We start from the raw sequence: 21,732 nt of genomic DNA, 5'->3' as shown, positions 1-21,732 counted from the left end.
CACACGCCAAAACAATTTGAAATTTGTCCCCATTTTTTGCACCAACACTCACAGCATCTTTTTTTTTTAAGTAAAAGTAAGTTTTAAATGGAAGTAAGACTTTCTGGTAACGATTATACAGGTGCCACTCTTCCTAAATCATATCTAATTGTTATAGAAATCATCATGCAATCATAGGACAATTCTAACATGCTAAAATTAACAAAGTGGGCTAACCTTTCCGGACGTAAGGACGGATAGAACCTAATTATAAAAAAGCTTATATAAAAAGTTCTAGACATCTATTAATGACATTGTAGGGACTTGTATGGGGGGGGGAGAGGTGATTTCCTCTCACCCGGTCTCTCATTTTAAATGACCCAAGTGGCCTCTAGCTGTGTAGCCACTAGTGAAATATATACATTACTAGCGGATGCGCCCCTGGAATCTAAGGTATATTGAAGGGTTAAAAAATGGCCTAAAACCATACCGAGACTTATTTGTAAAACAAAATAGCCTAATACCATCTCAGGACCTATAAGAAGCTTCATTGTAAAGGAGAACCAGATCGGGTGTGCAGTTACCGAGATCCTTCGCTACAAACAAAAAAGCTTACTACTTTATATAATAGGATTACATAATGAATACATAATATAAATTTATATCCATAGTGCTTATCAGTATGGCTAAAGTTGATTTTGCACAAGTTCTACATATTGGCTGTTAGCAGCCTTTAGAGTTCATAGATTTTACGAGATAATCCTTACCAGGAACATTTCAATGTAAACTGCACTAGATATTCTTCCATAACAAATTAATTAGAATTCAATTTTTATTCCTCTCAACTCTTTCATAGTAAAATAAAAATCTTAGAAAAGTGTAAGATGGATAAGGATCCAGGTGATCCAAAACCCAAGTTTCCTGCTTGGATAGAAGATGCTACATTACAGTTAGATAATCTGGTTGTGGAAGCAGAAGAGAAATTCAGATATCTTCAGGTATGAGTAATCAAAGCTATTTTAAACCTGTGATCATCGCTTTACACGTAGCGTATTCGCTCATTGTTAGGGAGGTGCTAGGTTCGAATCTTGGTCCAACACTGCGTAATAACCAAATATGTTAAAAATGGTTCCTACTTCTGCTATGTCAGGTGTGCAACAAGTTGGAGTAGGGGGAATGCCTTGGCCCATACACAGGCACAACTCATTACCATGCACATTAGGACTTCTCAGACATTGGTCTTGCAGTCAAAGGGTTGGTTGACTGTTGGATGTTACTTAACCTAATATCCAACAGTGGGCGTTAGAGTATTGTATCCCATTACAAGCAGATGAATCAAAGAAGAATCCTGCCCCAATTAGGTAATAAAATAATAAATCAAAGCTATTTTGATATATATATTTCATATATATGTATATTAATAAATAGGTGTAATGGTGTAATTTATGCATATGTTGCTTAGGAAGGACAATCACAACAAGGATGACAACATCCATAAAAGTGAAGCTCTGAAATGAAAGGACTAACAAACATTACACTTGTACAGTGTCAGAACTGAGTTAGCAGAATATTAATGTTAATTAACATTGTAAGTAAATTTGTTGCAAAACTGCATAAATCGATGATACTGTTTAAGGCCATACTTACATTTTTAGGACTTGTTTATAGAGATTCTTTGCTTTAATTATTATACCTTATTGTCCTCAAAATCTTTGTTCCGAAAATCAATACAATACGAAAATATTTCATACAAAATAAATGTTGTAATAAGATGGGACAATTCTAACATGCAAAGAGAGCTTACTGTTATCTATGGCTGCAGGGGCGTCCAAGCTTTTTTATTTGGGGGGGGGGGGTTAAAATTTTTTAATGGGGGGGTAATTTAATAATGTAAAAAGGTACCTATCTAATAACAAACAACAAGGATTACAACATACATAAGTAGCGAATCTGTTTGATCAAAGTGGGTTATTGAGCAGATGTGGACAAAGATATTACAAACAAAAAATTAATGAAACCTTTTGGAGCCTAACCAACAGACAGACGGAATTAGAATAGAGACTGAGAGGAATGTACACAGAAAAACTGAGACATCTACCTTAATTAGATGAGATGTCCCTGACATATGGACATACGGACAGACACACATTTTAAATTGTTGAGTAGCTTCGCTATATGGCATGTCTTAAAGACTATAGTCAACCTAAATTCTGAAATGTATATAAAATCCGTCAATATTTTAGGATTAACGAACATGTTTCAAATTGACATAAGTTTGTCATTTTTCAACCTTTTTTCACATTTTAAGTTGCTAAAACTATCTTCATTACCTAAGGTTTTTGATTTTTGAAAAATTATTAATGAAAAATGGAATTTAAAGCATATTTTTTTTAATTTTAGATAAAATTTTGATTTTTAAAAATTGTTTTAGGGCCGGAAATGGCCGGAAACCGGTGAAAAGACCGGATTTTAAACATTTTTTAACTCTAGGGGTCATATCTAGTGTTGAGGAATTCAGATCACACCTTAAAGCAAAAATCAATATTGGGGCGTACCCAGGAGGGGGCTTGATATACAGATACCACCTAAAAACCGGAAAAAATGTTTTTTTTTATATAAAAATCACGGCCGGTTTTGACGGATCCGGCTCAAGAGAGAGAGAGAGAGAGAGAGTAAAAAAAAAAAGAGAGAGAGAGAGAGAGAGAGAGAGAGAGAGAGAAAGCAGGATACAGAGAGAAAGAGAAGTAGGCAGAGATCAAGAGAGAAGGAGAGTGTAAGAGAGATAGAGAGAGTCAGAGAGAGACAGAGAGAAAAGAGGGGAGAGAAGAGAAAGAGAGAGAGAGAGACAGAGAGAAAAGAGGGGAGAGAAGAGAGAGAGAGAGAGAGAGAGAGAGAGAGAGAGAGAGAGATAAGCAAGCGAGAGATAGAAAGAGAGAATGTAAGAAAGAGAAAGAGACTGAAAAAGAATGTGAAAACGAGAGAAACAAAGAAAAAAGAGAGGAGGGAGACAGAGAAAAGGAGAGAGAAAAGAGAGGAGAGAGAGAGAGAGAAGTAAGCGAGAGAGATAGGAGAGTGACAAAGTACGATAGAGAGAGACAGAGAGAGAGAGATTGATAGAGAGAGAGAGAAGAAAGTGAGAGAAAGAGAGAGGGAGCAGAAAGCGATTAAGAGACAGAGAGAAAGACAAAGTATGATAGAGAGGGAGAGAAAGACAATAAGAGAGAGAGAGAGAGACAGAGAGAAAGAGAGGAAAAGAGAAAGAGAGAGAGAGAGAGAAGGAGACAGAAAGAGGGAAAGAGAGAGAGGAAACAAAAAGTAAAGTAAGCGAGAGAGAGGGAAAATGACAAAGTATGATAGAAAGAGATAAAGAGAGAGAGAGAGAGAGAGAGAGAGAGAGAGAGAGAAGCAAGCGAAAGAGATAAGAGAGTGACAAAGTACGATAGAGAGAGACAGAGAGAGAGAGAGTCAGAAAGAGAGAGAGAGAGAGAGAGAGAGAGAGAGAGAGAGAGAGAGAGAGAGAGAGAGAGAGAGAGAGAGAGAGAGAGAGAGAGAGAAGTAAGCGAGAGAGATAGGAGAGTGACAAAGTACAATAGAGAGAGAGAGAAGGAGAATACGAGAAAAAAGAGAGGAGATAGACAGAGAAAAGGAGAGAGAAGAAAGCGAGAAAGAGAAGGAGAGAATTAGAGAGAGAGAAAATAGAGAGAGAGAGAGAGAGAGAGAGAGGAAACAAAAAGATAAGAATAAAATTGATAAGAATTCTACTTCCTTACATATCTTACTAATAATTATAATAAAGTAACAGGATGTCTGTCTGTTTGTATTTCTTTTTAAAAGCGAAGCTTTTCTATAATTAGGGTCGGTCGGTCCGTACGTGCGTCCGTCCGTAACGGATAGCTTTTTTTGTTAATTTAGGCATGTTAGAATTGTCCTATCGATTTCAAATTTTGCATTGTGATTCCTTTGGTGGTTAGGTACGATTTATGAAGCGTAGCAACTCTAAAATCATTACCAGAATGTCCTTACGTCCATTTCAAATATGTTGATTTTAAATCTTTTTTTGAATTCTGATTCCTATTACAACAAGGTACAATGTCCTAAAAATATAAGTATTGCTTCTATTATAGAATTACATCTTGTTGTAATAGGAATCAGTTTTCCAAAAATAAGATAAATAGTATTAAAGTCTTACCTAACTGTAATATGAATCATCATGCAATGTTTGAAATCTATCGGACTATTCTAACCTTTTAAAATTAACGAAAAGAGCTAACCGTTACGGACGGACCGACGTTAATTATAGAAAAGCTTCGCTTTTGAAATACTTTTTAACAGCTTGATAAGGATTTATAAAAAATTTGTATAAATTAGTTTAATACATTTTGTTATCAATATTTAATAGTTATTTATCGCATCGTATTATAGACAGCTTTCTGCGGATATAAAAAAATTGCAATTATTAAAACCAATTTTGTCAGCCCCGAGATGTCAAGCTAAAAAATGGTTTTAATTTTATGATTATAAATATTTACATCCGCAGAAAGCTGGATATAATACGATGCTATGCATAATTTTTCAGTATGGCTGAGAACCGTTTCCTATCCAACGGATATTAATCCGTTTCAAAGCTATACTGGAATATATTAATTAATATTATTGTGAAAACGTTATTGTGAGAAAAATATAAAATAAGAAGCAGAGGTGTGTTTTAATACAAAGTAGAACGCTGTCTGTTTGTCTGTCTGTCTGTTTGTCTGTCTGTCTGGATAATCTTGCCAACCACTGGACGGATTGCACACTGCTTTTTCCAGTAGCGAAGCTACTCTATGATTTACTATGTATGTCCGTCAGTCAATCCGTAACACTATGGAGTAAATGAGATTTACTCAGCCGCTATTAAAGCTAGACCTCTGTAAAAAAAATATTCCATCTATAAACTTTTTTATGTATGTTATAAATAACAGAAATACAGACAGATAGTGTGAGGGATCCTAAGGTTTATAGAACAAACTTTGCGTGTTGGCCACTGCAATTATATTGAAGTTCCAGTATGGTTTCGAAACCGATTAATATCCGTTGGATTAGAACCAGTTCTCAGCCAAATGGCTCTGAAACCGATTATTATTCGCTGGATTAGAACCAGTACTCAACCATTCTAAAAAATTATGTTTAACATTGTATTACAGACAATTTTCCATGAACATTAGAATAAAAATCATAAAATTTATACCAGTTTTGTTATACCGGGGCTAACAAAACTAGTTTTAATCTTATAATTTTTCATTCTAATATCCGCGGAAAGCTGTCTATGTTACGATGCGATAATAGTTATTTCTCGCATTGTATTATAAACAGCTTTCCGCGGTTATAGAATCTTAATGATTGTACATTTTTTATTTGTAGAAAGCTGGATATAATACGATGCTAGACATAGTTTTTTTGTATGGATGAGAACCGGTTCCTATCCACCGGATTCAAATGAATACGAGAAATAACTATTAAGTTTCTTTATCTTTTAAAATAAACAAATTGAATAAAGCTGTTTCTAAGATAAGTGTCACATCACAATACTAGTTCTTATCTTATTGTGATACCATAGTGATAAACTTTAGAGGAACCACCACTTCTCGGGATGTACTGAATTTTAGTTTCCGAAAGTGTACCTAGCTTCCGCCTTCTAGCTAAAAAAGCTTCAAACGTTCAAATTTGAAACATTAAAATTTTGAATGTATAAATCGTTTATACATTCAATTTTTTTGGACACCATGGAAACTGTCCCAATTTTGTATAACTTTTGCGGAACATGTTCCAGTTACGTCATATTTTTCTTTCCCGAAAAAGAGAAGGGGGAAAGAAAAAAAAGGGAAGGGGGGGAGAAAAAAAGAGATGGGAGAAAAGGGGGTTTTCCCCATCTCTTTTGAAGAGATTTTTTTCCCCCCTTCCCTTTTTCGGGAAAGAAAAATATGACGTAACTGGAACATGTTCCGCAAAAGTTATACAAAATTGGGACAGTTTCCATGGTGTCAATTTTTTCCCTTTGACCAGAGTAGCTGAAAATAGCGTTTGCAATAATTGGGTTATCTGCTGAACAATTTCGGAAATTAGGCAAGAAATAGGCAATACATTTTCAGCACATCCTTTTCAGACAATCAGGGATCTTTAGGGATAAGACAATGGAAGATAAATTGATATACATCCCCAATGCAGATAAACAAAATTACCCCCTCTGCAAATAGAAATCATTTGTTGATACATTTGTAGGTTTTGACCAATTAAAATGAAAAAATGTCTCCAAAGTTTTTGAGCTGACAAATATGAAAACTTTGGGTACCAGTGTAATTTACAGTCCAATGTCCCCTCCCTCCCTTTAGGCACTAGTGTTCTGATAAGATGAACTGAATTTGAATTTCCGAATGTGTACACAGTTTCCTCGGTGTTTCCTCATCCTATCTCAATATTTACTACTTGCTTCACTTCAAACTTCCAAAAAATCTAAATTTGAATGTATAAACGATTTATACATTATTCATTCAAAATTAAAATTTTTTCTAATTTTGATTTTTTTTTTGAAAGTTTGAAGCTGTTTTAGCTAGTAGTAAATATTGGGATAGGATGAGGAATCTGTGTACACATTCGGAATTTCAAATTCAGTTCATCTCTGCTAAATATTAAGTGCGGTGATGTTTATTTACATTTTATTTAACCCATAAAGTCATACTTTTTCCATATTTTTACATACACAAATTTACAAGGCCTACAAAATACTCTGATTTTTATTTATTTAAAATAAGAGATACCGTCCCCCCAAAAGTATAAAATAAATTGTCTTTTTAAAAGCAACGCTTTTCTATAATTAGGGTTGGTCAGTCCGTCCGTATGCCAGTCTGTCCGTCAGTCCATCCGGAACGGATAGCTTTTTTGTTAATTTAGGCATGTTAGAATTGTCCTATCGATTTCAAACTTTGCATGGTGATTCCTGTAGTAGTTAGGTACGATTTAGAAAGCGTAGCAACTCTATAATCGTAACCAGAATGTCCGTACGTCCATTTAAAACTTGTTGTTTTTTTAAAACTTTTTTAACAACAATTTTTTATGTGATAAAATCATCCGATTGATCTGATTTTTGGATTACTGATTCCAATTACTATAAGGTACAATATTTTGGGCAAAGCATCTCTATAATTAATCAAGTCCTAAAAATGTCAGTATGTCCTTAAACAGAAATCTGTATTTAAGAAATTTTGCAACAAATTTACATATAATTTTGTCAAAACTTATAGATTCTTATTTTGTATATTCAGTTCTGACTCTCTACAAGAGTTAATGTTCTTCTGTCATAACGTTTCCGCTTTTATGAATGTTGTCTCCCTTGTTATGTGTGTATATCAACGCTTATTTTAAGGAAAAAGATAAGAATTTTACAAAAAATAAATAGTTTAATTCTTATCACTGTAGCAGTTCAAGTTTTTTGTTGTTGTGAAAAGTATATTTTATTATCATAAAACAGTGAATATAATTATAAATCATAAATATAAAATATGACAACATCCATAAAAGCGAAGCTCTTAAACGGTATGACTGACGAACATTAATCCTGTACAGTGTCAAAACTGAATATACAAATAACAAGGATGACAACATCAATAAAAGCGAAGCTCGGAAACGGTATGACATACGAACATTAACTCTTGTAGAGTGTCAAAACTGAATATACAAAATAACAAGGATGACAACATCCACAAAAGCGAAGCACTGAAACGGTAGGACAAACGGACATTAACACTTGTAGAGTGTCAAAACTGCCAAATTATGCGTAAATTTGTTGCAAAATTTCTTGAATACAGAATACTGTTTAAGGACAAACTAAAATTTTAGGGCTTGATTTATGAGATGCTTTGCTTATAATATTATACCTTATTGTAATAAGAATCAGTACTCCAAAAATCAGATCAATCGGATAATTATATCATATAAAAATTTGTTGAAAAGTAGAAAAATAAATGTTTAAAATGGACGTACGGCCATTCTGGTAATGATTATAGGGTTGCTACGCTTTTTAAACTACTAAAGGAATCACAATGCAAAGTTTGAAATAGATAGGACAATTATAACTTGCCTAAATTAACGAAAAAAGCTATCTGTCTTGGATGGACGGACATACAGACAGACGGATGGACCAACGGACCGACCCTAATTATAGAAAAGCTCCGCTTTTAAAAATTATCTGTTAGATAGTTAACATACATATTTATACATTTGCAGACGTGGGTATAGACATGCTATGCTAATTTTATATTTTATTTTGTTCTATATCAATATTTCACAACAAGGATGACAAAATCCATAAAATCAGAAGGAAGGACAAACGAACAATAACTTTTGTAGAATGTCAGAGCCTACTAAGAACATTATTTTATAAGTCTAAACGAAATTGTACATTAATTTGTTGCAAAATAATGTAATTATAGGATAAAGTAAAAGGACATACTCTCATTTTTAGAATTTGATTATAAAGTTGCCTTGCTTTAAATACTTTACCATGTTGTCCTAACAATCATTATTCCAAAAATCAGATGAATAGGATAATTATACCACACACAAAAAAATGTTATAGGAATCATCATGCAAGTTTGAAATTGAATCTGTTACACAAATAGAGCTAACCGTTATGTATATTCCAACGAACTAACTCCAATTATAGAAAAGCTTCACTTTTAAATACAAATTACCTATATGGGGGTGGGAGAACAAACATAGTTTCAAAATAAAGGGTGAGCCAAAAAAATGCGTAGATTTTAAAATTCAAATTGCACAGCTTGCGTTAACGGTAGAAAAAAGGTTTGCATACCATTAGAACCACTATGAACTCTAGTTTTTGGAAATATATAAACGATTCCTGTGGTACCCATAGTTTAAGAGCTACGTGTTAAAATGTCCCAACTGACTTAAAACTTGTCCTGCGAGTAAATCATTAAAGGTAAGTAAAGGGTTTGCAAAAAAATGCATACAATTTAAAATTTTAATAGTAGAAAAATATTATGCATATCGTTAAAATCACTATAAGCTCTAGTGTTTGGAAATATAAGATCTATTCCTGTGCTATGCATAATTTTTGAGCTACGTGGTAGAATGTCCAAACAGTTTTATTTTTCAACTTTTCTCATATTTTTAAAAATTTTCAACACAGCCCGAAACTACAAATAGGATAAAAATTGTATTAATAATTATAAAAATTAGAGCTATAATTCTATAAGACAAACAAAAAACATTAACACTTGTAGAGTGTCAGAAATAAATAACAGAATATAAATGTATAAAAAAAGTAAAAACAAAAATTTAAGTAATATTGTTGAAAAACTGCTGAAATACAGGATAATCTTTAAGGACGTACTTACATTTTTAGGACTTGATTATAGAGATGCTTCTCTTTTAACATTGTTCTTCGTTATCTAGTATTCCAAAAACCAGATCAATCGGATAATCATAAGACATAAAAATTTTATTTTAAATAAGTTGAAAATAAACATGTTTAAAATGGACGTACGGAGATTCTGGTAACGAATATAATATCTGTAAATGATATGTAATATATTTATCATAACTAAACCGATTTAAAAATAAATCTTATCAAATACAGTTGCTACGCTTTCTAAGTTGTACCTACCTACTAAAGGAATCACCTTGCAAAGTTTTAAATCGATGGGACAATTCTAACCTGCCAAAATAGACAAAAAATCTATCCGTTCCGGATGGACGGACCGACCCTAATTAAAGAAAAGCTTCGCTTTTAAAAATCTGTAAATTTGAATAACAATTCTAACTACTTAAATCTATAATACAAAGTAGAACGATGTCTGTCTGTCCGTCCTAAGCTTAAGATCTCAGTAACCACTGAACCGATTGGGCTCTACTCTTCAGAGAATATACCAACTGGTCCTGAGATGGTTTTAAGCTATTTTCTTGGGGGGTGGGACCCCGCCCCCCGAATGAAAAATCAGGTTGATCAAACATCTTGGTGCAAAGTCCCTAGAGGCTTTATATATCCTTATATGTAAAGTAGTAAGCGTTTTTTGTCTGTACTGAAGGATCTCGCTAACTGCTGTTGGCTGTTTTGTTCTCCTTTACAGTGAAGCTTCTTACAGGTCCTAGGAAGGTTTTAAACTATTTTGGGGGAGTTTGTCTTCACTTCCCTCCCCCCCTAAAATATCTTTTTATCTTTTTGAAACTCAAATTTTAAATGGGTTGAGGCCAACTTTTCCTCCTCCTACCTTAAGTAAAGTGCCCCTAGATGCTTCTAGGGGCGTAGCCGCTAGTATACATAGCATATATAGTATACATAGTACATATAGCAAAGCTTTCTGTCCCTATAGGTTGAAATCTTTATTTTCATCAAATCCTAAAAGGAATAGATTATTTCATCGTTGGATGGTTGTAAGATTAACTCCAGTGTTATTGATTTTATGATTTTATTATACCATATGCGGAAAAGTGTTTATTGTGATACATGACCCAAGAACCGGTTCTAATCCAGCATAAATTTATCAGATTCAATGCCATACCGGTTAAATATTTGTCTGTTCTTGTATATGGAAATTTACGGATAATTAAAATTGACATTGAATTTAAAATTCACTTAATACAAGGTGTAAAAACAGGGATCTAAAGGGATAAGACAATGGCAAATGAATTCATGTACATTCTCAATGATGACACACAAAATTACCCCTTCTGTAGATTAGAATTAGCGATTGAAATGTTTGAACACTTAACTTATTAAAGTAACCAATAAAAGTTCAATAAAAGTCCCCAAAGTTGTAAAGCCAACAAAAAATACTAAGACTTTGGGGACTAGTGTAAAAAACAATGTCCGCTCCCTCCCTGTGTATAAAATTGTTGCGAGCTTGGCCATTCAAATTGGATCTTAACAAATTTATACCTTATATAGTTCAAATTTTGCCGCTAGATGTCTCTAACATTTTAGAAAAACATATTTTTTTTGGGTTCCACGACAAACGTAGAAGTCCCAAACGTAGGAGTGGAAAAACATCGGAGTGGACAAACGCAGGAGTCCCAAACGTCGGAGTGGGACAAACGCAGGAGTGGGATAAACGTCGGAGTGGACAAACGGAGGATTTTTGGGACAAACGTCGGAGTGGACAAACTCAGGAGTTCCAAATTTTTTTTTTCAATTTTGAATTTTTCTATAATTTTTGATTTGTTTTCAATTTTGATTTTTTTTTTCAATTTTGAAATTTTTTTCAATTTAGAATTTTCAATCTTTATCCACCCCCCCACCCCCTTTATTCGGTCCCCTTATTTTTCTTAGTTAGGTTAGGTTATAGGCCAGGGGGCCGAACTGCGGCAAGGCAGGCTAGGGGGCCGAGCGCTGCGGCCATAACTATTATTTTGCAGACAGTGGTATAAAAAATTTTCAAAATTGCCATATTATTAAAATAGCAGACACTCCTGCGTTTTACTTAAGCAATGTCCACTCCGACGTTTGTCCACTTCGAGGTTTTTCCCACTCCTATGTTTGTCCACTCCGACGTTTGGGACTCCTGCGTTTGGGACTCTTGCGTTTGTCCACTACGACATTTGGGACTCCTACGTTTGGGGTAGGACCTTTTTTTGGTATTTTTACTATATATGTATAGTTGTTTAAAAAAAATAAGTATTTATAATGATTTCCTATTTCATTTTTTTCCGGTATTTTAAAAATTTTTTGTAAGAAAGAATCACAAAATCTAAATAACAGACAACAGTATACTAAATTTGAACATATTAAGTGAGACACTATATTCATTAAAATTGTGTCTCCATTAAATAGAAACATGATAATAAATACATGCAGACTGGCCAGAGTGTACGTTTTGTACGTAACGTATCAAATCTGAGAACGTTCTGGACGTTATTTTGAGATGTGTACGTAACGTATTTTGTATTTTTGTACATTTTACGTTTTTTTAATGAATCAAATATTAGTAGAAAAGTAATTTGTATGTTTTGAACGAAAATTTTTACAAAAACAATATGTGTATTATATTAAATAAATTCAATAATATCTTCAATTTTCATAGAACAAAAATATGTAGGCAAAATATATGATATATCTATGTATGTTTTTAGAACTTATAGTTTAAAGAAGGTGTATCAACTTTTTTTTTTATAGCTAGCCGGTTCTTTTAGTAAGTAGTAGATGTAAAATTTTTCATAGAATTCAGATATGCAATCGGTTTTTTTGTAGACCTCTTATTTTTTAAGTAATTTAAGTTTTTAAAAAAAATAATTAAGTCGGTTTTAAGGTACTAAAACGCAACAAAATAAAAGAAGAAAATGGCCAGTAAGAACAAAAATAGTAAGATCTTTAATTTGACACCTTACTTTTAAAATTCTGTTGAGTAATTATTGAAAAAATCTATTTTTTTAACCTCGGTTTAATAAAAACTTTAGACCTAAATATTTTCTCAAACAGACATAAAAAACATGGGTTCATATATACCTTTAGAATCAGAAAAATATTACGAATCCATTGTAAGCAAAATTGAAAAAAAATAAAAAAATAAAAAAATAAATAAATGGCCAATTATATTTTTTGTTCAGGCAACACTATCGTCTTCCCTTTTTTACCCCCTCTTTACCCCCTCTTTACCCACTTCCCATTTTTATACTCAATTCAAGAATTAAGACGTTGCCTGTACAATATAATATGATATTTTCATATAATTCCTTTTATTGTAGTTTATATACTATATTGTAAACTTTTTTTTTCAATTTTGCTTACAATGGATTCGTAATATTTTTCTGATTCTAAAGGTATATATGAACCCATATTTTTTTACCTGTGAAATAATAAAAGTAAGTTCAAAGTTTTTATTCTCGTGGGTTTAAAAAATCGATTTTTTCTAAAATTACCTGACAGAATTGAAAAAGTAAGGTGTCAAATTAAAGATCTTACTATTTTTGTTCATAATGACCATTTTCTTTCTTTTTTTTGTTGCATTTTAGTAACTTAAATTACTTAAAAAATAAGAGGTCTACAAAAAAACCGATTGCATATCTGAATTCTATGAAAAATTTTACATCTACTACTTACTAAAAGAACCGGCTAGCTATAAAAAAAATAGTTGATACACCTTCTTTATAGATTTGAAATCAGTGGCATGCGAAGCACTTTGTCTAGGGGGGGCATTTTGAAGATTTTGTAAAATTTTTGATTTAGGGGGGGGGGGGCATTTTGATTATATATACTAATTTTAAATAAGGGCGTTTTAAGGGGTGGGATTATTTGATTATGGGCCTTCTAGTCCTTATCCCTTCTTACCCATACCTTCCCCCATACCTTCCCCCATCCCTATTTCCCATTTATATCCCCCATCTCTTCCCCCTCCTATCTCTTCTCCCCCATCCCTTCTCCCCACCCTGCAATGACTGAAGGGAAGGGAGCTAGAAAGCATCTTCGAAAAAAAGTACAGAAGATAATTTAACTTCCCCCCCCCCCACCACAAAACATTTTTTATGGGTGGAAGGGGATTTTATAAAATCTCAGCAGGAAGGATGAATAACCCCATTAAAAAAATTTTGGGGGTGGGGGGGAAAAAAAACACTCATTTTGGAAATAATTTACCAAAAATTAACCTAATATGTAAAACTGATTTTAAATATTTCTTTATTGTATGACAACAAGGATGACAACATCTTTAAGTAGCAAAGCACAAAAAATCATTAATAAGAATACAGACAAGTAGATTTAAAGAGCATCTGTTGAAATAAATATATATTTTAGGTAGAAAAAGTCACAAATCCTTTTTCCTGTATGTTGTGTGATGACAGTCAAAGTAAATAACATACTGGATGTTCGAAACAGCGAGAAATTTTATTTTTTTTAATATTATAATCCACAAAAAAATTTATCGTACCATAAAAACGAAAGATATAAAGAACTATGTAAAAAATAAAAAAAAATTACTTGTCCTTTCATCTCCAGATATAAAAATCTCTTAGAAATATGGAAAACTTTGGGGTATAGTCTCTTTTGTGGCAACGCCTCTTAGGGGGCATTTCGTCGTATTTTCATAGTAGCTTTTAATAGGTTATTCTAGGTTAAGTTATGTCAGGTGATTTCCCGCAGGGTTAGGCAATTGGCCCCGCAGGAGCTATAAATAGGTGAAAAGCTACTGTGAAAATACAACGAAATGCACCTTAAGAGGCAATGTCACAAAAGGGACTATACCCGAAATTTAAAAGATACAAAAATAGCTAAAAACGTCCTGAAAAGCAGTCCGACCTCCATGAATTTTTAATAGTTAATTATACTCCATAAAGATGGGAATGTTAACATTAAGTTTTAGCCTTCTATCTTTAATTGCAGTTGAAAAAATCACATTTCCCCCTTAGCATTACGTACTGACAGCCATAGTGAATTATAGAGAAGCTAAAAAGTTATATCAACATATCCTACCCTCTTTAAATGGCACTTTAAAACTCTGTTAATTTTTGATTAAGTGGTGTTTCAAGGATTTATAAGGGCGGTGCGAGAAGCGCACCTAAAAATATTTACTCCCCCTTTGAACTAAAATCAATTAAAGACAACAAGAGTGGCGTATTTTTTTCAAGTTAGGAATATAGAGTGTAGTTAGTTTTAAGGGTTTTTAATGAAAATTGCCATAAAAAAACATGTTTTTTTGTAAGGGTATGTACACAAAAAAAATGATAAACTTATCCTGAAAATAATATGACATTATATATAGTTATTTATTTAGACAGACATACAGTGTTGAGAAAAAGGCTTAGATAAATATCAATGCTGTTTTTTTTTATATAAAATATCTTTTTGATCAAATATTTGTTGTTTACACATGTTTTTATAGAAATAAAAACAAAATTTACAATGTGATAAAAAGCAGAAACCATTTGGAAGGGCGCGAAGCGCAAATTTATTTCTTTCAAATATGCAGGGAGGGAGGGGTTTTTGGGCTATTTATTACACTAGTCCCCAATATTTCATATAAAATTTTCTTATTCGTTGGCTCAACAACTTTGGGGACTTTAATGGAATTTTGATTGGTTGATTAATTAAGTCAAGTTTCCATACATTTCATCCACTAATTGTAATCTATATAAGGGGTAATTTTGTGTATCATCATTGGGGATGTACAAAATTTCTTTGGTAAAAAGTTTATATTATACAAAATAAAATACTTCCAATTACCTAGTTTGTTATGTTCAGTGAAAAAAGATTATAACCTAATTTCTACACTGATTAAAAATTTGGTAAGGTTAAATGAATAATAACTGTCTATTTGGCGCGAAGCGCAAAATTTTTTTTTTGAGTATTTCTTGATCTTTTTTTTGGGAAACTGGAATAGTTTTGCTTTTTGTAGGGTAGGGGGCAAAAAGGGGCATTTTGTTGACCAGGGGGGGGGGGCAAAATTGGGCATTTTTCAACATTTAGGAGGGGGCTGGGGGGGGGGGCGGTGGCTATGGGGGGGCAGGGGGGGCGTTTTGGTCGCTAGGGGGGGGGGGGCGATTGCCCCAAATGCCCCCTTCGGTTCGCACGCCACTGTTTGAAATATATGTCCTATAGATATAGTTTAAAAAGGATGACAACATCCATAAAAGCGAAGCACTGAAACGGTAGGACAAACAAACGTTAACACTTGTATAATGTCAGAACTGAATAATCAGAATATAAATGCATAAGAGTTGATGCAAAATTGTAAGTAAATTTGTTAAAAAACTGCTTGATGCAGAATAATGTTTATGGACATACTTACACTTTTAGGACTTAATTGTAGAGTTGCTTCGCTTATAATATTGTACTTTGATGTCCTAGGAATCAGTATGCAAAAAATGAGATCGATAGGATAATTAGATCATACAAAATTTGTTGTTAAAAAAGTAAAAAAATCAACATGTTTAAAATGGACGTACGGACATTTTGTTAATGATTATAGAGTCGCTACGCTTTCTAAATCGTACTTAACTACTACAGGAATCACCATGCAAAGTTTGAAATCGATAGGACAATTCTAACATGCCTAAATTAACGAAAAAAGCTATCCGTTACATACGTAGTGACGGACGGACATACGGACGGACCGACCCTAATTATAGAATTATAGGATTACAGGCGTTCGGCCATACAGTACGGCTACAACTGCAATGGATAGTTAATAAACATACAAATCATAATATAACAAGGATGACAACATCCATAAAAGCGAAGCACTTAAACGGTAGGACAAACGGACACTAACACTTGTATAGTGTCCGAACTGAATAATCAGAATATAAATGTATAAGAGTCGAAGCAAAATTGTAAGTAAATTTGTTGAAAAACTGCTTCATGCAGATTAATGTTTATGGACATACTTACATTTGTAGGATTTATTTATAGAGTTGCTTCGCTTATAATATTGTTCTTTGTTGTCCCAGGAATCAATACACCAAAAATTAGATCAAACGGATAATTAGATCACATAAAACATTGTTGTTAAAAAAGTAGAAAAATCAACATGTTTAAAATGGACGTACAGACATTCTGGTAATGATTATAGGGTTGCTATGCTTTCTAAATCGTACCTAACTACTATAGGAATCATCATGCAAAGTTTGAAATCGATAGGGCAATTCTAACATGCCTAAATTAACGAATAAAAGCTATCTATCTCGGACGGACGGACGGACTGACCCTAATTATAGAAAAGCTTCGCTTTTAATTACAATAACATAGCAGGGTGTGGAGTCTGAGCCTCTATCCCTGCCATGTAGGCAACACATGGAGAACTTCCCCACGGCGGCAGCCAATATCATTTTCCCTTACATCTAGCAGCAAACATAATTACATCTAGCAGCAAACATAATTACATCTAGCAGCAAACATAATTACATCTAGCAGCAAACATAATTACATCTAGCAGCAAACATAATTACATCTAGCAGCAAACATAATTACATCTAGCAGCAAACATAATTACAAATCAGAATTAGATAAATAGGTTTAACAGATCTATATATATGTATTCATTTGACAAGGCCTAAAGAGCGTAGCCCCTCTATACCTACGAGGTCTGTCATTACTACATTTACATGTTTATTTTACATGCAAACACAAACAATCCTAAATTAATTACATATTTCCACATTATATGTTACTAGCGGTTTCGCCCCTAGCCTCTAGGGGCTTTGCCCCAAGAGGTTTGATCAAACCAATTTTTTGTAGGTATTTAGATTTTAAAGAATAAATCTAAAAAAATAATTTTATGGGGGGGGGGGAGTCTACCGCACTATTTGAATTTTATTTTTAAAAAGAAAAAAATTTTATTTATTTTTTTGGGGGGAGGGGGTATTTTTATTTTTTTTTTGGGGGGGGGGGTTGGGGGTGTCCCACCCCCCAAGAAAATAGTTATAAACCTTTCCGGGACCTATGAGAAGCTACCCTGTAAAGGAGAACCTGATCGGTTCAGCGGTTAGCGAGATCCTTCGCTACAAACAAACAAAAAGACATACAGACATCGTTCTACTTTGAGATGATGGGAAGGAATTGTAAGTAATTGATAATCCTAATGAATCTACACAATATTAACAAGCAAATCTTTATCCAGAGGAGCATGGCTACTCTATCATTTAGTCTGACCCGCAACATTTGTCTGAGATGCCTAGAATAATTATTTCTCGCATCATATCATAAACAGCTTTTAGCGGAAATAAAATATACAATTATAAGATTAAAACTTGTTTTAATCTTGTAACTAAACTGGATATAATACAATGTTAGACCTAAATTTTTTTGGATGGCTGAGAACCGGTTCTAATTTACCAGACATTAATCGGTTTTGATTGAAACAGAATGTTGTTTAAAGGCCGCAAGGTTGTGATCAAACAGCCTGAATTGTACAGAAATCCTACTATTTTTTATGATGAATATTAATATTTGCAGATGGATAAGGATCCTGGTGGATCCACTCAGATGATGCCAGTGATACTGGAGCTAAAAGAAAGATTAGCTGGGAAATCTGTACAGGTAAACAATCAAACAACGATGACAATAGTCATAGAAGCTAAGCTCCTAAATCAGACTGTAGGACAAACAAACAGAAACAGTGTCAGAACTTAATAAGCAGAGTATAAATTTATAGGACTTAATTATTGAGTTACCTTGCTTATTCTTGTGTACCTTGTTGTTGTAGGAATCATCATTCCAAAAATCGATAAATTCCACCCCATTCTTGCTATTTCAAAAGGCACATAGAAAGTTGAAAATCCTAAAGCGTTTTGATTCAGAGATGTCCCCTAGTTTTGATTCAGAGATGTCCCCTAGTTTTGATTCAGAGATGTCCCCTAGTTTTGATTCAGAGATGTCCCCTAGTTTTGATTCAGAGATGTCCCCTAGTTTTGTCCTCTTGTATGTTAACCCTCCAGTTTTTCCTATCTCATTTTCTGTGTGTGAAAGATAGAGGACTATAACTGAGTGACTTTTTAAATATGGGTATGACACATAAATGAGATTTAATTTTTTTGAATATCTCTATCCTGGCGGGCACAGGATGCCAGCAAACCTGGCAGGGTCATCCAGATAAAGAGAAAAAATATTTTTTTTGACTTAATCAAAGTTTTTTATCTTACCAAAATACCAAAATATCCTCTAGTAGTCCTTATATGAATCTTTATATGAAAGATAGGTGTTCAAGTCAATTTCAGGTACCAGTTATAATCCTCCAGGTCTCCAGAAATCTTAGCAGCTGCCAGGTCTCCAGAAATCTTGGCAGCTGCCAAGTACATCTGGAGCCGCCAAAATTTGTGTTTTGAGATTTCTAATATAAAAGTTATATAAAGATAAACATTTGTTGAAAAAAATAATTTCTAGCTTCAAAAATAAGAAAATGACAGCCGTTTGAAATTTTTAAGTAAAAAGACCTAAAAACAAAGATTGTTAAATAAAAATGTGAAGTAAGTGAAAAATGACTATGACTTACTTTTAGTCGAAAATTCATTATCAAACTATGGACATGCCCAAAATTCTTTAGCTCTCTAGCAAAGTGGATACAAAACCGCGAAAAACAAAACCGCGAAAGTTACAAAACTGCATAATTACAAAACCGCAAAATTACAATTAGCGAATGTTACAAAACCGTAAAATTACAAAACCGCGAATGTAACAAAACAGCGACTGTTACAAAAATATAACTATGTAGGAATTTTTTTGAATTTATTTTTCAAACTAAGAGAAAACAAATTAATGAACAATTTATGTATCCAAAAACAAAACAAAAAGTGAATTTTAAACTGTGTCATAGTTTCCAAACAGGAACTCTTTCATGTTTGCTCTCTTATAACTCTTGAGGGACAACTTCAACATACCCAGCCTCTCTGTCCTCCTGACCTTCCTTGAAGGGTTAGGATTGGTGGCACGACCTGCAACGACCTCTTGAAACTTGTAGCAAGCCAGGGCATCCTCATTCATGAATCCACATATACCTGAGTATATGGTTTGTGCCAAGGCTGTTGGCCCACCTGCTGTGCCAGTCCACGCCGTTGGTAGTGGTCTGCATGATTTTGCCGTGACTATTGACTTTATATACAAAATTTTAAAATTGGAAGATTTTCTTTTAAAATTTGGACCTTTTTTTTTTGCTAGTAGATAGTCCTATTTATAGTATATTATTTTTCCCAGTATTTTGCGTTTTTTTGCGGTTTTTTTTGCAGTTTTGTTACATTCGCGGTTTTTTATTTTTTGTGGTTTTTGTAATTTCGCGTTTTTTCATTTTTTGTGGTTTTTGTAATTTCGCCGTTTTGTAATATTCGCGGTTTTGTATCCACTCCCTTTAGCTCCAATAGGGGCTGAGATATTAGGGTGGGGCATTGAAAGCCTCTCCCCCCCCCCCCCCCCCCCCACCACCCCGACCGATAAAATAAAGGTGCGGCAAATGGCCTGACTGATAAGAGATCATTATCCTTATTCCTGACCAAAATATTCTTATTCCTGACCAAAATATCCCAGTTCTGACCAAAATATCATTATTCATGACCAAAATATCCCTATTACTGACCAAAATATCTCTATTCCTGACCAAAATATCTTTATTCCTGACCAAAATTTCCATATTCCTGACCAAAATATCTTTATTCCTGACCAAAATATCCTTATTCCTGACCAAAATATCCTTATTCCTGACCAAAATATCCTTATTCCTGACCAAAATATCCTTATTCCTGACCAAAATATCCCTATTTCTGACCAAAATATCCTTATTCCTGACTAAAATATCCTTATTCCTGACCAAAATATCCTTATTCTTGACCAAAATATTCTTATTCCTTACCAAAACTAAAATTTTCTGTAGGTTGTATAATTTTATAATATATAATGATTTTTTTTTTATTCAGAAATTGTTGTCAAAGGAGGCAGATGTCACAAATGAATCATCTAATGAGTTGGTATTAAAACCATCAGAAGAGCAAGTTGAATATGTAGAGGTATACAATACATTTTTATCAGCTTATGCAAACAATGAAATTAATTTTAAAAAATTCCCAAAACTTATTATTGATTTTTAGCTGTCGTTGGGGGCAACACTTGGTAAAATAGACGACCAAATCTTTTCTTCTTCCTCCTAACCCTAACCTAAAGATCTAACCCTACAAAAGGTTTAATTTACAAAAGATCTAACCTAGCAAGGCTGCATAGGCATAAATTTACATTAGATCTAACCCTGCAAAAGGCAAAACCCTACAAAAGGTGTAATGTTAATAGCCTGATTACAATTAAGCCTCTTAACATTTACTAAAGAAATATAACATCACACATAAGAATTATAAAAAGAATTTAAAATTTATAAAATATCCCAACCACTAAAATCAATTTTCAATTAGTCATCTTCACACCTTATGCAGCTCTTTGCCTTATTTAACATTAGACCATTTGCAGCATAAGACTTTTTGTAAATTATACTTTTTGTAGCATAAGACATTTTATAAATTAGACATTATGTAATTAGATCTTTTGTTGCAACGCCATTTTAACAGTATACATGGTATTTTTCTACCATTAACACACCTTTTTACTATTAACTACAATTTGTGTTTTGTTATAAAACAGATGCATTTTTATACACAACCTTTAAGATGGAGATATGTTTTACAGGTGTCTTGAAACATTTTAAAATCATTTTATAGCATTTTTCTTATGTTTTTCATTTTATAGGAAAGAAAAGAATCAAACACAGAAGATATTGGACATGAAATTGAAACTGTTGAAAGAAACTCTGTTTATGTGGAAGATGTAAGTTCTGATTTTTTAAGTTTAAAAAAATGACAAAAATAACATATTTATGTTACTAACATATAAGAAATGAAGGGTTAAGGATCAACTGTGTAAACAAAAAAAATTTTTATTTACTTCCCTTTATAGTTAGGTTAAGTTTAAAAAGCCCTTTGTGTGCTTTAGAGTTTAATTGGTAAAACAAAAATTCTTGAAGTGCAGAATCTAAACAAATAGCATGTTCTAGTTTGAACTATAACTATAGAGCTACAGATTGGATAGGAATTGGAAAAGGGTCTATGGGCTTTGGTTATGTATACCATTGATCCCCTTTAGCCCCTATAGGCCCATTGGGGCACTTGGGGAGGGAGGAGTTGAATTTGATAACTAAATTTTTTATTTTAGATTTGAAAAGAAAACAGAAAAACATTCTGTTACTTTATTTAAGAATTTGATGTGTTTCTTGGAAGGTGGAAAACCCCAAACCCACTTAAAAG

General features: G+C 33.2%; 1 protein-coding gene across 1 annotated transcript; it reads left to right on the top strand.

The window, feature by feature from the left end:
- Positions 1-863: 863 nt before the first annotated feature.
- Positions 864-21,729, top strand: LOC145307028 (uncharacterized). The gene is made up of 5 exons (XM_080149367.1): positions 864-977; positions 17,915-17,998; positions 20,362-20,451; positions 21,179-21,256; positions 21,706-21,729. Exons 1-5 carry the CDS (start codon positions 864-866, stop codon positions 21,727-21,729), a joined length of 390 nt encoding a protein of 129 aa, XP_080005493.1.
- Positions 21,730-21,732: the final 3 nt, after the last annotated feature.

Source organism: Acartia tonsa, chromosome 15 (assembly GCF_053477335.1).
Source record: "Acartia tonsa isolate MP-2025a chromosome 15, ASM5347733v1, whole genome shotgun sequence".
Lineage (NCBI taxonomy): Eukaryota > Metazoa > Arthropoda > Copepoda > Calanoida > Acartiidae > Acartia > Acartia tonsa.
Note: the sequence above shows the minus strand (reverse complement) of the source record. Positions and strands in the feature narration are given on the sequence as shown.

What these genes read in the sequence shown, in the direction of transcription:
- LOC145307028 (XM_080149367.1), top strand. Translation starts at nt 864, where the DNA reads ATGGATAAGGATCCAGGTGATCCAAAACCCAAGTTTCCTGCTTGGATA. An exon ending in TAGCTGGGAAATCTGTACAG is followed by an intron (nt 17,999 to 20,361) that starts GTAAACAATCAA and finishes TTTTTTATTCAG; the next exon opens with AAATTGTTGTCAAAGGAGGC. An exon ending in ACTCTGTTTATGTGGAAGAT is followed by an intron (nt 21,257 to 21,705) that starts GTAAGTTCTGAT and finishes GTTTCTTGGAAG; the next exon opens with GTGGAAAACCCCAAACCCAC.